Here is a 15,915-nt window from a genome sequence, read left to right on the forward strand (position 1 = left end):
CGCCTGGGTGGCTCAGTGGGTTAAGTGTTTATTTAACTCTTGGTTTTGGCTCAGATCATGATCCCAGGGTCACAAGAGCAAGTCCCAAGTAGGGCTCTGCACTGGGTGTAGAGCCTGCTTAAGATTCTCTGTCTCCATCTCCCTTTGCCCCTCTCCCCCTACTTGCATGTACATGTGCACATTTGCCCTCTCCCTTCCTCTTAAAAATAAAATAAAAACAAAATAAAATAGAATAAAATAAATAAAATAATATAATTTTGTGGCCAAAATAATAAAAACATTGAATGTGAATTTAACAAAATACAATTTAACTTTATTAGTAAAAAGGGGGAGGAAAGAGGTGTATAACAAAATAAAGTAAAATCATTCTTTTTTTAATAGTTTAATTAAATTAGTTAATTAAATTAGTTAATTAATTAATTATTTGAGACAGATTGAGAGCATGTGTGCAAGCATGAGTGAGAGGGAAGAGCAGAGACAGGGAGAAACAGACTCTCCTCTGAATGGGCAGCCCAACTCCAAGGCTCGATCCCAGGACCCTGGGGTCACCACCTGAGCTGAAGGCAGTTGCTTAACTGACTGAGCCACCCAGGTGTCTCAAGGTCAAATCATTCTAACATAGTAAGTCAACAGATGAAGTCTGAAGTTGGTGATTTTAGAATATATGTGTGTGTGTGTGTGTGTGTGTGTGTGTGTGTGTGTATAGCAAGAGAGGCTTTTTAAAAAAAAATCTGGAGATAAATACTAGAAGTAGTACCTAAAAAATTGAAAAGGATTACCTCTGGGAGGAGGTGGGTAGCACTGTCAGTTAACAAGGGGCATGGCATGTGTGTGGGGGTCAGATAGGGGACTGCTATTTTTTTTTTAAGATTTTATTTATTTATTTGACAGAGATCACAAGTAGGCAGAGAGTCAGGCAGAGAGAGAGCAGGAAGCAGGCTCCCCGCTGAGCAGAGAGCCTGATGCGGGGCTCGATTCCAGGACCCCGAGATCATGACCTGAGCCGAAGGCAGAGGCTTAACCCACTGAGCCACCCAGGCACCCCAAGGGGACTGCTATTTTTAATTATAAGCCTTCTAACATAATTTGTTCTTAAAAGCTCTATTTTTTTACATCTTATTTTTATAAAAATCTTTTAAAGTCATAATTTTAAAATTCAAGTTTAAGTTTTATTTTGTTGCTCTACTCTGTTTCTTGCGTACTCTATTTACTTGAATTTAATTTCTGTTTTGCTGAAGAACAGCCTCCAGTAATTCTTTCAAATATCCTATGGATGAGGGGCGCCTGGGTGGCTCAGTGGGTTAAAGCCTCTGCCTTCCGCTCAGGTCATGATCTCAGGGTCCTGGGCTCTCTGCTCAGCAGGGAACCTGCTTCCCTTCCTCTCTCTCTGCCTGCCTCTCTGCCTACTTGTGATCTCTGTCAAATAAATAAATAAAATCTTTAAAAAAAAAATCCTATGGATGAAAAACCATTCATTTAACCTTTTATACTCCAATACCTACTAAAGTAAAACTGCATACAGTAAAATTCACTCTTTTCAGGCATACATTTCTATGACTTTTGAGAAACTTACACAGTCATATAAACACCACCATAAACAAGAGAGAGTATTTTCAACACCAAAAATAGTTCTCTTGTTCCTTTTTGCATTAGTTTCCTCCCCACAAGCTCCTGGCAACCACTGATCTGGTTTTTCTGTCCCTATCATTTTGCCTTTTACAGATGTCATATAAATAAACGGAATCAAACAGTATTTGGCCCTTTAAGTCTGAATTCTTTCACCTAGCATAATGCTTCTGAGAGCCACCCATGGTGTGGCGTTAATGGAAACCAAAAATATAATTGATCATTACTCATCAGTGCCCTGCACTGCATAGTTCCAGTCACATGCTGGGATTCTGCCTCCTGGCTCCTTCGTGTTTGGGTGAGGCCATGTGATTCATTCCAGGCAATGAGTCGTGTGAGTACGTATCACTCCCAGGCTGGACCATTGAACTGTTAATGTGAGACCCACCTAGCTTTCTCTTCCTTTCCGCCACGGCGGCGACGGGCGACGTTTTGGACGGTGGCTGCTCTGCTAGCCCGAGCCTTCGAGTGACTGCAACCAGCAGAGAGATGTGTGACGGACGCGTAGCCCATAGATAGGTAGCTGGAGCCAAAAAACACACCATGGTGGTTTTCAGTCATTGAGATTTGGGTGTGGTTTGTTATCACAGCACAATCAGCCCATACTGATCCACAGAGAAAGCCTGTGCGTTTAAGCACTGGAACTTTTTCTTTTATTGCCACTGTAATCGTTTCCTCTATTTTTCCCCCTCTCTCTCACTCTCTTCTTTCTTTCTGGAACTATTAGGCAGGTGCTGGAGCTTTTGAATATATCCTCCGCGTCATTTACCTTCTCTTTGTCCTTTTAGAATTTCTAGGAGAAATTCTGTTTTAATTTTTTAGTTTACTACTGTGCTGTCCAGCCATATTCATTTTGCTATCAACTTGGCTCTTCAAAATCACATATTTATTTATTTTCCAAGACCTCTATTTGCTTTTTTTTTTTTTTTAATTTTATTTATTTATTTGACAGACAGAGATCACAGGTAGGCAGAGAGGCAGGCAGAGAGAGGGAGGGAAGCAGGCTCCCTGCAGAGCCGAGAGCCCGATGCAGGGCTCGATCCCAGGACCCTGGGATCACAACCTGAGCCGAAGGCAGAGGCTTTAACCCACTGAGCTACCCAGGCGCCCATCTATTTGCTTTTTTTAACAAAGGAGCTAAAATGAGTTTTTTGCTTGATGGGCACAGAATCTTCCACATTTTTTTTCTAGGGCTATTAATTATTTTTAAAGTCTTCTGTTTGTTCTGTTAACTTCCCCCTTACTTGTCAGTTCTCAGCTAGCTTTCTTCCGGAGTGCTGGCTTTCCTTAAATTCTTGCTGACTGACTTTTGCTGGTCTGTAATACTCTGTATTGGGGAATTCCTATTTGCCTGATTGTTGATTTGATTATAATGGCATGCTTCTAATTTTTCGAGAAGAGATGGCTGTCCTTATGAGGTTCTGTGTTCTTGTGGTTTGCTGGGTCTAGGAGCTCTCTGTCCTTCGTGGGAGTTGTCAGCTCCCCTGGAGAACTGTCCTGCCTGTCCCTCTGTGCATGTGGCTGTTGCTGCTCATTACTCTGCAGGAAGGAAGGTGGGGGCCTCTCAGGCTAGATTCTCTACAATCATTTCCCCATATCCTGGTAAACTGCCCCCAAGGCCTTCTCCTTCTAGCCATTGATTGCTTGTTACGCCCTCCAGATCTCACTCTTGGTAATTCACTGCTTCCTGCCTTTTAAACTGTGTTTTCCTCCAGTCTTGTTTTTTTTTTTTTCCCCCCTCTAATATAGTCTTTAAGAATCGATGGTGTGGATTAAACAAAGCAGGTCTGTGCACCGCATATGGCCCATGGGTTGCCAGTTTGCAACATCAGCCTTTAGAGAGGCTCTGTCCTCCCACGGAATTGATGTTTGCTTTTTTAAATTTAAAAAAAAAATAAAGTATACATCCTCCCACAAGGATGTCTTTTGTGCTAAGAGACCAAAGAGAAATAAAGAGTATACTCAAAAAAAAAAAAAAAAGGTAGACAAGTAAGAAACATTTCTTTTGGAAATTAGAAAATACAGATAAGCATAAAGAAGAAAATAAGAATGACTCTACCCAGAGAGTGTGAACCGGTGTGAACATTATGGTGCATTTTCTGACACACACACAGAAATATATGCTTTGTTAGTATTTGTTTGAAATAGATATCAAACTACTGATAACTTTTTAAAAGTTGGTTTTCCACCCAACATCATATCATGGGCATTTTTCCATGTCAGTAATATTTGCTTCATTTAATAGGTCGTGTTTCCGGGACGCCTGGGTGGCTCAGCCAGTTGAGCCACTCTTGATTTCAGCTCAGGTCGTGATGTCAGGGTTGTGAGATCAAGCCCCCTGTGGGAGCTCTGTGCTTAGCAGGGTGTCTGCTTGAGATTCTCTCTCCTTCTCTCTCTGCGCCCCTGCCCCCCAAATGTAGCATTTTATTCCATTTGGGGCCACAGTATAGTCCATGAATTCCCTCTTGTCAGACATTATGTACTTTTTTTTTTTAAAAGATTTTATTTATTTGTTTGACAGAGATCACAAGTAGGCAGAGAGCCAGGTGGGTGGGAGGGGCAGAAGCAGGCTCCCCACTGAGCAGAGAGCCCGATGTGGGGCTCGATCCCAGGACCTGAGATCATGACCCGAGCCAAAGGCAGAGGCTTAACCCACTGAGCCCCCAAGTGCCCCCGTTATGTTGTTTCTAATTTCCACTCTTGATAAGTGATGTTACAATCTTAGGATCAAATTCTAAAGTGGGATTGTCATCAAATGCAGCTGGGCATTTAAGAGTTTCCCAAGGAGTTGGGGCACCCGGGTGGCTCAGTTGATCAAGTGGATGTCTTTGGCTCAGGTCAGGATCTCAGGGTCCTGGGATGAGCCCTGCATCAGGGTCTCTGCTCAGCGGGGAGCCTGCTTCCCCCTCTCCCTCTGCCTGCTGCCCTGCCTACTTGTGCTCTCTGTCAAATAAATAAACAAACAAATACATAAATAAATCTTAAAAAAAAAAAGTTTCCCAAGGAGAAAAGCCTTCAGATGAAGGATGGCAAGTCAAAGGGTGGCTTTTTAGACATCTGCAACCAGCGTTTGGGGGCGCTGCTTTGGGCAAGGGGTAAGACCTCAAACTTCCACTTGAAGCAGCCAGTCCTTTTGGCCTATCCCTTCTTGGAGACATCTGGGGAAGGAGAGTGCGTGGCCACTAAGAGCCCTTTTTCACTTTCGCTCTGAGCACTCTGCCCTTCTGGAGGCCCTTGTCAGGAGGAGGGCGGGGCAGGGTGCTCAGCGTCCACTCAAATCTGGAAGTGAAACTGGTTTCAAGGCAGAGCACAGAAGCCGAGGAGGACTCTCAACAGATTAGTGGGGGCTCTTGGCCAAGTGCCTCTTTCTGCCTATTGATGCCCTGTCATCCCCCATCTTCCCAACACAGCCCCCAACCCCAGGCTGGCTTTGAGTCCCCGAAACCTTGACAGCTTTCTAGAAGTGTTGACTATTAGGTTGAACCATATGAAATTGCTGTTTCTGTAGGTCCAAAATGTTTGAGTGTTGGCAATTTCTAGGTACCTCCGGTCTGGTTGGTTCCATTGTTTCGGTCTGTAGAACAACTCTTTTTTTTTTTTTTTTAATTTAAGATTTTATTTATTTATTTGACAGATAGAGATCACAAGTAGGCAGAGAGGCAGGCAGAGAGAGAGAGGAGGAAGCAGGCTCCCTGCTGAGCAGAGAGCCTGTTAATGGGGCTCGATCCCTAGACCCTGGGATCATGACTCGAATCGAAGGCAGAGGCTTTAACCCACTGAACCACCCAAGCGCCCTGTGGAACAATTCTTTAGCACTCATTCCGAGCTAGGCACTTTATCATCATTTTTAACTGTCACAATTTTCTGAGACATAGAATTGCTCCATTAGAAAGGGAAGTAAAAGAGCGCCTGGGTGGCTCAGTGGGTTAAGCCGCTGCCTTCGGCTCAGGTCAAGATCTCGGGGTCCTGGGATCGAGCCCCGCATCGGGTTCTCTGCTCAGTGGGGAGCCTGCTTCCCTCTCTCTCTCTCTCTCTACCTGCCTCTCTGCCTACTTGTGATCTCTATCAAATAAAAAAAAAAAATCTTAAAAAAAAAAGAAAGAAAGGAAAGTAAACTATGGCTCAGAATTTCCCCTTTCAGAATTGCCTGGGGGCTGGTTGACCCACCAAATTTAAGACCTGAAAACCCAGTAGTTGGGGTTAAAGGAGCTGGTGGCTCTGCCGCGTACTAATTGCGATGCCCCTCGCAGAGTGCCTTAACTTGGCCCAGCCAGTTTCAACCCCTGTGCATACGGGGTCTCAGTGAGAAGCGTTCTTGATCTTGTTTCCGCGTTAGAAAAATCCCTTTGATATTCAGCGGCTCAGTCTTCTCATCAATAAGATGGAGATCATCAACATCGGGGACCAGCTGCGAGGACACAGTTCCAGGCCCAGCCAGAGAAAGCCGAGTCTGAGAGGGGGAAGGAGCCCCACCTCCACCCACCACGTGGAGCGCCCGCCCCGCCCGCAGCGCGATTCCGGGGAAAGCGGGGCGGGGCGGGCCCGGCACCGTTTGGCCAACGCCTCTCCAAGGCCACGACACTTGCGAGCCGCACCACCTGGCCACCGCCGCCCGTAGCATCCCCCGCACCCGAGAGCGGAGGGGGCGGCGAGGGGCGGCGAGGGGCGGGGCCTCCAGGCGTGGCCTCCGGCGACCTTCCTCCTCGCCCCACCCCCCCGCTTTTTTTGTCCGCCTAGATACGGAAAGGCTCCCCTGCACCTTTAAGAGGCCGACGCGGGCAGCCGATTGGCCGAAACGCGCCGGTGACGTCACACCGGGGCCGGCGCCGAGGCGGCCCCGTCGGCCCGCGCCTTCCCCCTCCCGCTCCGCGGCGCGCTCGCGGACAGTCCGCGCGCGGGCCGTGTCGGGCCGGCGCCCAGTCAGCCTCGCTCGCCCGCGTCGCCCCGAGCCCCGGGGGATGCCCCCAGACGGCACCCGCTATGGCCGCCGACGTCTTCATGTGCTCCCCGCGCCGGCCCCGCAGTCGGGGCCGCCCGGTGCTGCTCAAGCCTCAGGTGCCTGAGGACGACGACGACTCGGACACCGATGAACCGTCCCCGCCACCCGCCTGCGCTTCGGCCACCCCGGCCCGGGCCCACGCGAGCGCCGCGCCGCCGCCGCCGAGGGCCGGGCCGGGCCGCGAGGAGCCTCCGCGCCGCCAGCAGATCATCCACAGCGGCCACTTCATGGTGTCGTCGCCACACCGCGAGCACCCGCCCAAGAAGGGCTACGATTTCGACACGGTCAACAAGCAGACGTGCCAGACCTACAGCTTCGGCAAGACCAGCTCCTGCCACCTGTCCATCGACGCTTCGCTCACCAAACTCTTCGAGTGCATGACCCTGGCCTACAGGTAGGGACCTGACGACCCCCGGCCGGCCCCACCTCTCGAGAGGAGCTTTCTACTTTGACAAAACCGGCGCGGAGGGCTTGACTGCCTGAGGACCCCGGGGCTGCACGCGTTCCCATTGGTTCTTGCCCCTGAGGGAGGGTTTATGGGTCTGGGATCCTGCGTGGAAGCCAAAGGGGTTCTTGTCCCGGCCTCTTCCCCTGCTAGCAGTGCTTGGGTTCTTCCGGCTTCTCGTTCTCCATCCAGGCCCTCCCTTCCAAGGTCCCGAGGCCGCCGATTTGGGGCACGAAAGAGGTGTAAATACTGGCTGCCACTTGTGTTACTCGACTCTCCACCCCTTCCCCCAAACGCTTTGTGTGTTTCCAGCAATATCGGGTAGTAGGTAAGAGCACCTGTCCAGGGCTGGCTTCGGTGCTGGTTCCAGTAGTTAATGGCTGTGTCCAATCTCAGAGCCTGTTTCCTCCTTTATGAAGGGGGGGATGACAGTAGTATCAGCCTCCATTGGCTATTTTGGGGAATGGAACGAGAGAGGTAGTGCTTATTCCAGTGCCTGACACATGGTTAGATGCTCCATAAATGTTGGCTACTTTTCTTATTGTCCCAGCGGAGGGAGGCTGGGTCTCCTCACATCTACTTTATTGGGAGATCCTCTCCCACCTTCGTGGCCACCCTGGGTGCCTCCTAGGTAGACTTTCAGAGCCACAGCTGTTGGAGGTGCAGTCTGCCCCCCTGACAAGTTGGAAGATTCTCTGGTCAGCCGTGAAACACTATATGGAGATGGCATTGTTGAGGGAAGGCTCCCCAGACATCACTCTGACACGTGGATCCAGCTCTGGGCAGAAATCCTTTTTTTTTTTTTTTGGCCCCTAAGTCACAGATATGCCTGGCCCTCATGAGTTAAGTGTCTTTCCGCCCTCTCCTCCTTCCGTGTGCATGTTAGGTATTTGTGCCAGGTGACTTCTGCCTCAGCAAAGAACTTCTCTGGGCTAGCTGCAGTGCAGAGCAGTCCAGTCCTGCACGAAGCTCACGATAGGATCTCTGCTGAGTGGGGGTTATTGCATTGGTAACTGGACTGGCTCTGGCTGTCTCAGGTCTGCAGGCGGCACAGGGAACGTTTCCTAGGAGACTCCAGAAACAGCACAAAGAAAAGTAGGTACGTTCCCCCCATTCCCCGCCCTCTTTTTTTTGGAGAGCCTTTAAACCCTGATATGTCCCAAGTTAAAACATTACACATTTACCTGAAGTTAAAACATGGCTCAGGGTAGCATTCTCCCTCTCTGGAATAAATGATTAGTCAACTTGTTCCTTTGTTATGTTCCTGAAACAACCCTCCCACCCCCACCCCATTTCCTCTCTTGAAGGTTTCCCTGGTGGTTTGTTTGCCACATGGCTGCAGTGGATACCCAGAGCTCTCTTCCCATCCCCCTTGCGTGGCACATTGGTTAGGCTCTGCTCTGTTTCTCTGGTCTTGCCAGTTTGAGCTGGCACTGAGCCTGTGAAGACGTTCTCTCTCTCTCTTTTAATGGTATTGAGATTGCAGCCTTTTGTCCTCTTTTAGCTCTGCTTACTCAGTCTTGAATTCTGAGCACTTCACTGGAATCAAACCCACCTAGATTGTAGCATATGCCACAAGAGCCTTTTCCAACAAAACTATAGGTGAAAGACAGGAATGTGTTTTATTAAGAGGACTGAATCCTTTTCTTTCTTTTAATATAAACTTCTTCGTGTACTGGGAGAGAAAGATGATTAAGTCGCAGGAGGCATGAGTAGAAAGCTCTTACCTAAGCTCTGCTAAAGGAAAAATAAACCAGTCTTCCCTTTGCCCTTTTAGGTTTGGATAACCTAAAGGCTTATTATTAAATAACACCAAAGAATTTTAGTAATGGCATTTTCCCCCCACTTCTTTCAAAAATATCTTGGCAACTGGCCATTGCTCAATTAAGTTTCTTGGTTGCAAAACGCACCCTTACCTTGCTCTTCAAGACCTCCAGCCCCACTGGCTCTTTTGCTTTGCTGTAGTTCCCTGTGCACAAGTCCTGCCACTCTGCAGGTCTCCAGTGGGTATCTGCCTAGTAATTTCTCATGAAGACGCTCTTTGTCTCTCTGTGTGAGGCCGATTTGAATGTCCCTGAATTTAGTTGGCAGTGTGGAGCTGTGGTACAGATTGACAGAGGAATGACTCAAAACCAGTTGTCTGGGCTGTCGCCTCTGGCACGGAAAGCAGCAGGAGAGCAGAAGTGAGTTTCTGACCTCAGCTGTCCTATCATGACCACTAGCTGGCTCTCCCTGAGAAGGAGCCTTGAGATGGGGGCAGGGAGGGAAGCAGATTTGATCTTGGTGGTCTGACTTCCTTTTCCGTGGGGTTCGAGCCTTTACCGCTGTTTTCCAGGTTTTCTCTTTCTCCTTGGGCCTAGAGGAAGGCCAGCAGGGCCTCCTCTTCTGCGTGACTGTTTCTGGCCTAGGCTCTTTCTAACCTCAGCTTCCTGTCTCTTGGTTCTAGCTGCCTAACTCTCCCTGGTACACTCTGTGCCTTTTTTTTTTTTTTTTTTTTTTGGTTTGGTTTCCTGTTGAACTGCTGTCTCCCAGCTGTTTCCAGATGAGGTTCAACAGCTCTTTGGGGGAGGAACTAAGTGCAAGGGAAGTTGTGGCTATTTTTTCCCTAGTCCTGTGAAGTGGTCCAGGGATTCTGAGTATGATCTGTTCCTGAACATGCAAAGTCTTGAACTCCTAAAGGGTCTTTGGCAAGACGGACTTTGGATGAGGGAATAGGGTGTTTGAGAAATGGGGACTATGTGTGAGTGCACCCAGTGGCCCGCCTGGGTGACAGTGCCAGGGGGATTCCAGCTCCATATCTGGCCTTAGCATCCACGTCCTTCCTGCTCTGTGACGCTGAGTAGCCCCACAACAGAACATCTTGATTTGGTCCTACAATGTGTGCTCAATTACTGGGACGTTCTGGAGGGGAAGAAGTTGCCTTTCTCCAAAGCGGAAGTTAGGTGATAGAGGATGGGGGAAGAGCCCAGGGTTTACCTTTTCAAAGCCTTCCTGTCTGCCTCTGTAAAACAGGGAGGATAAAACTGCCCGGCGGCGGGGTGAATGTGAGGATTAACTGATAGAATGTTGTGAATGTGCCTAATACCTGGCAGGCAGGAGGGACTCACAGGCAGAGTGCAGTTCTCTGTCCTGACCCCACTGATGTTTAGGAGGACCGAGATTCCTCATGTATAAGCTGAAGGAAGTAATGGGTCTGACTGGGGTCTTTTAGTGTGGCTTTCAAATGCCTGCTTGACAAATACTAAATAGATGCATTCTTGCTTTGCCCGTGCTTCCCAAGCTCCACAATGGAGCTATGTACTCTAGAACATAGCTCATGGTTCTTGCCCTCTTAGCATTTTAAGGAATGTCACACATGTAAGTCACCCACACAGATTCTGATCACATCTAGTAGATAGTTTTTTTGTGGTTGGTTTTGGTTTCACTTCTCCATCTTTTTATGTAGTTCCTAATAAGAACCTAATAAGAATCCTAGGTATGAATGTCTCTGGAGGGCAAGAGATGGTCTTTCTATGTATTTAGGGATAAGCAGTTCTTTCTGGACAGTGGGTTTCTGCTGAAGTGGATATCTGAGGAGACCTTTTAATTCATACCTGTAAGATAGCATTGGGATACAGATTTCCAAAATCTACTCCTATACATGTATGCTCTGTATAGTAACCTGTGCTCCTGTCCCAAGGTGGGAGTCTCTGCCAGCCTTAAGGAATTGCCAGTATTAAAGGTTTGGAACATGGTATTCTCCAAATTTTAGGTTATCAGTAGAAGTACTTTCTTTCTTTTTTTTTTTTTTTAAAGATTTTTTATTTATTTATTTGTCAGAGAGAGTGAGCACAGGCAGACAGACAGGCAGGCAGAGGCAGAGGGAGAAGCAGGCTCCCTGCTGAGCAAGGAGCCTGATGTGGGACTCGATCCCAGGACGGTGGGATCATGACCTGAGCCGAAGGCAGCCGCTTAACCAACTGAGCCACCCCGGCATCCCAGTAGAAGTACTTTCTAATGCTAGGCATGGTAACTAGTTGTAAACGGGAACCGTGCACACAAATGACTAAATTTACTCTTCTGCGGCATGCCAAGGATAAGCAGGTTTTCTTTCACTCTTTTCTGCATTTGATCATCATATCGGATGTACCGAGGGGCATGCACTGAGGTGGGAACGAGGGCTACAGAGATGAGAAGGACTGTCTCTGTCCTTGAGGAGCTCACAAACTAGGGAGTGGGGGACAGATAAACAGACAGTGGTAGAATAATTAGCAAGGGCTGTGATAAAAAATGTGAGCCAGCTCTTAGGGCTGTACTGAGATTGAGAGTGTGTGTGTATGTGTGTGTGTGTGTGTGTGTGTGTGTTTACGTAATTGCTATCAGTGTGGACAGTTTGCCCTGACATCAGGTTTTAATACTTACCTCCCCTTCCCCATGTTAACTGTCCACAATTATGGACCATATTCCCCAGCAGGAAGCCCCAGGGTTCCTTTTCTCTATCTTCTTCCCTTGAGTAGACTGGAAGCAGATTTCCTTTTCACAGAGAGGCTGATTTGCTAATTGCCATCCTGATGGAAGGGCAGAAAAAGGTGATAATATTGGGAAGAGCCTGGGAAAAGAGATTAGAGGAGAAGATGGAGGGAGTTTATTTGCAAGGTTGGAAGAAGGGACTCATGCTAACCGAGCTCTCCTGTGTTCTGGATTCTCTTTACGTGGTCTTTTTTTTTTTTTTTTTAAGATTTTATTTATTTTTTTGAGAGAGAGAGCGTGCACAAGTGGTGGGGAGGGGCAGAGGGAGAAGCCCACTCCCCTCTGAGCAGTGAGCCTGAGGACAACAGCATGAGGCTCCAGCCCAGGGTCCTGGGATCATGACCTGAGCCGAAGGCAGACACTGAACTAAGCCCCCCAGGCGCCCCTCTCTTTATGTGATCTTAAGCAACTCTCACAATAGCCTTCTCAGGTGGGTGGTGGCTGAGCCCTCATTTTTCATATTAAACAAATATCCCCCTCCCCAAATTTGGAAGTTAATTTGTCCTGTTGCTGAGGTGAAGCAGCTTGTCCAAGGCAAAGTCTGTGGGGCTGAAAAGTTGCCTCTCTCATCTGTTCCACAAAAGCCTGCGGTCCTGTTAGGAGGTGAGAGTGCCAGTCCCTCTAAAGCAAGGCATGGGGAAACCGAGATGGTTTTAGGCTGCTCTGAGCCCTTCCAGGTGCTGCCCTTCCCCACCGATGGACTCCCACCCATCCTTCCAGACTCAGCTCAAGCACTCTTGTCCTACCAAGACTTTGCAAAGGGCGCGTGTGCCACATTGCTCCGTAAATCCGTGATACTGTGGGTTCTGCCCGCTCTTGTTATGTAGACCTGACTTGGCACCATTCGTGCTGTCTTCACCTTTGACTTTCCCACAGGGCCTGACGGTGTCTGGCACATACTAGGTGATTAAGAAATACTTGTGGCATTGAAAAGGGAATCTCAGGGACCTGGAAGCCAACATCATAAACTTGCTCTTGGCAGTCTTGTTTATCTTCACCTGTGCAAAGATAAACACAAACTCTGCCAAAGATAAACACAAACTCTGCGGGGCGGTGCTTCAGAGGACATTGGTGTGGAGTGGGACAGCAGGCTGAGTGTTTCTGTTGGCTGGTATTTGTATTGTGGCCCACATGGACTGTTGGAGTAGATTAATGACACCCCCTCTCCCCCAATATTCATGTGGTAATCCCCAGAACCTGTGACTATGAATCAAGATTGCTAATCAGGTACCTTTAAAATGGAGAGATTAGGGTTGCCTGGGTGGCTCTGTACGTTAAATGTCTGCCTTCGACTCAGGTCATGATCTCAGGGTCCTGGGATCAAGTTCCGCATGAGGCTTCTTGCTCAGCGGGGAGTCTGCTTCTCCCTCTGCCTGCTTTTCCCTCTCTGCTTGTGTTCTCTCTCTCTCTCTGACAAACAAATACATAAAGTCTTTAAAAAAATGAAATGAAGAGATTATTTTGGATTAACTGGGTGGGCCCACTGTAATCACAAAGGTCCTTAAAAACAGGAGAGGAGGGGTGCCTGGGTGGCTCAGTGGGTTAAGCCTCTGCCTTCCGCTCGGGTCGTGATCTCGGGGTCCTGGGATCAAACCTCACATCCGGCTCTCTGCTCAGCGGGGAGCCTGCTTCTCCCTCTCTCTCTCTGCCTGCCTCTCTGCCTACTTGTGATCTCTGTCTGTCAAATAAATAAATAAATAATCTTAAAAAAAAATAGGAGAGGAAATCAGAGAGAAGCAGAGAGAGCAGCAGAAGCCCTGGCCTGATTAGTTGCTGGCCCTGAAGACGGAGGTGGGGCTGTGTGCTAAGGAATGTTGGTGCCTCCAAATGCTGTAAAAGGCAGGAGGACATATTCTCCCCTAATACTTTAGAGGGAACCCAGCCCCGCCGACACCTTGATTTTTAGCCCAGTGAGACCCATGTCAGACTTCTGATCCCCGGAACTATAAGATAAGAAATAGGTGGTATGTTCTAGCGCTCATTTTGGGGTCATTTATTATAGCAGCCTTAGGAAACTAATACAGCCTGGTTTGAAATGTTCCTTGAGGTCATGTTTTTAAGTAACCCAGCTTATATAAAGGCATTTTCAGCTCTTCAACTGCAGGAGAGCATAGCAGCCCACCCTGGAATTCTGTCGAGTTATACAGGATATAATAGGCACCAGTGCAGGGGATCCAGTGATAGGAGGGCCCAGTTATATCAGGAAAAGCCTGTAAAATGGGTCTTACCCTTAGTCCCCAGTACAATTCGAGAACAGGGTATTATAGAGAGTTAACTTTACTTATTTTTAAGGATTCATACGATGATGAAAAAATTCAGCGTGAGCTCCCATTCTCTTGGATACAATATGTGCAGTTCAGACAGCAAATATCTTAGGTGATGTTTTCCATCTTTTGTTGAAATTCTGTTTATAGTTAGAAATCCAGGCCACAGGACTTGCATTTTATTTAGACAGAGCTCTTGGGATCAGGATCAGGGATCAGGGACCTTCTTGTGTGCACCTGTGTAATGGGGGTTGCTTACAAGGATCAGGAAAGGTGCTGGGAATCTTGTGATGATTCCAGGATTCTTAGGACCGCCTGACTTCAGTGCAGACTGGAGCCAAGTTCCAGGCGGCTCTGGGTCCTCGGCACAGGGAGCTTGTCCTTCTTTCCTATTTCACCCCGTGAAGTGACTCGGCTCTTCTCAGGCTCTGCTTTCCTTTGCCGTCTTGCTTAGCCCCCTGCCAGCTGGCTCGCTCACCTGCAGCCTGTTTCTTCTCCGCGTCAAAGCTTCTGCTTAGCGGAGCTTTGGCATCTGCCTGACTGGCGCTTGGCCGTGGCCTGTGTTTCAGATAGAGCCCTTGCTTAGAGCTTCCTGTTACCACCACTGCCCTTTGCCAGTCGCCTAACTAAGCCCCACAGCCTCTAATTAAACTGTTTGAGGGGGAGATTAGTTGTCCCCTCCTTCTCTGAGCAGAACCTCACTGGCCCCAGAGCACCAGTCTGGCTGTGGTCTTTGGGCTGGCTCCTCCTTCCTTCTAGAAGTTATTAATCATGCCTCTGTTGGGTGCTAGGCACAGCTCTAGCCTTGGTGATCCAGTAGTAGATGAGGAGAATCAGTCATCCTCCCTCATGAGTTTATATTCTAGTAAGGCAGATCGGTAAGCGAACCGATGTATGTTGCTAGTGCAGTGGAGAACCTAAAACAAGATGAAGGCAGGAGAGTGCTGCGGGGCTGGGGGAGCGTGGGCAGACACTCTGTCTCCCTGGTCAGAGGAGTCTCCTGAGGAGGTGACATTTTAGGTGGAGCTGAAACCTGAGTTGTGAGTAGGAGCCAGCCACGGGTAGGCCTCCCAGGCAGTAGAAGAGCCCGAGGCGAAGGCCCAAGGTGGAATGAACTTGGCACACTGCGGGGCTAGAAAGGAGGCCAGCGTGGCTAGAATGTTGAGGGCAGGAAGAGTGGTAGGAGATAAGACTCAAGAAGGCAAGGGGCCTTGTTGGCCATGGGGGGACGTTAGGCTCTTGTGCTTGCTGTCCTGGGGGATACGGCTTGTTGAGGCTGCTCTGTGGAGAAGAGTTGATAGGAGGCAAGAGTACCACTTGGGAGGCTGTGGAACCTTTCTCAGACTAGGATGGCAGCCGTGGAGGTGAGGAGAACTGGATGGATTCAAGGTGGGTTTTGAACTTGCCAAGGGATTGGACATGGAGGATTAAAGAGAGACCAGCATCGCCATGACTGGGAGGTTTTGGCTGAGGAAGGCCCAGTCGCCTGCAGGGCAGGACCCTGGTGCGCTCTGCACGGAACTTGTCTGCCGTGGGTGCCCTGTGGCCGGAGCTGGGGGAGGGGCAGCTTCCCCACGAGGAGGCTGTGAGGGGGCTGTCAATGTGGGGGGCCCTTGGGTTGTTCGGCTGCTGAACTACCGCTGAAGCAGTCCTCGCAGAGCCTTGGCCAGTCTCCAGTCCATGTTGTTCCATCTTGCCTCCCAGACCTCCACGTTCCTCTTGAGGGGGCAGCTGCGGATGGGAGGTTTTGGATGTTTGAGCTGGCATTCGGAAGGTAATGTTTTTTTCCTGCGAAATATATGTTATCATATATCCCAAGATATTTTTGCTCAGCTGGGTCTGGCTGTGGTAGAGGAACACTGCCCCATCTTAAATGCTCTAGCGAAACTTCTCTAAATCTAGCATTCCAGAAAAATCGTCTGGAAGGAGGCAGAGTAAACGGGGAGTTCTAGGAAGGCGTCCAAGATCTGGAAAAACAATTCCAGAAACAGGATTTCTTGCCCTTCGCTTTTGAGTCTCAGGAGTGAAGAAAAAGAATCTAACAGCCAAGAGTAAAGCTAAGCGGTAAGAGC

The 15,915-nt window shown here is 48.7% G+C and overlaps 1 protein-coding gene across 1 annotated transcript in view; it reads left to right on the forward strand.

Moving 5' to 3' along the window:
* Positions 1-6,530: 6,530 nt before the first annotated feature.
* MLXIP (MLX interacting protein) overlaps positions 6,531-15,915 on the forward strand; it is a 60,310-nt gene continuing 50,925 nt past the window's right edge. The window contains exon 1 of the mRNA XM_080821075.1: positions 6,531-7,019. Within this exon, the coding sequence (XP_080677201.1) occupies positions 6,607-7,019 (413 nt within the window). The 5' untranslated portion in view covers positions 6,531-6,606. The remainder of the gene's footprint in view (positions 7,020-15,915) is intronic.

This window comes from Martes martes (assembly GCF_963455335.1).
Source record: "Martes martes genome assembly, chromosome: 13".
Taxonomy (NCBI): domain Eukaryota; kingdom Metazoa; phylum Chordata; class Mammalia; order Carnivora; family Mustelidae; genus Martes; species Martes martes.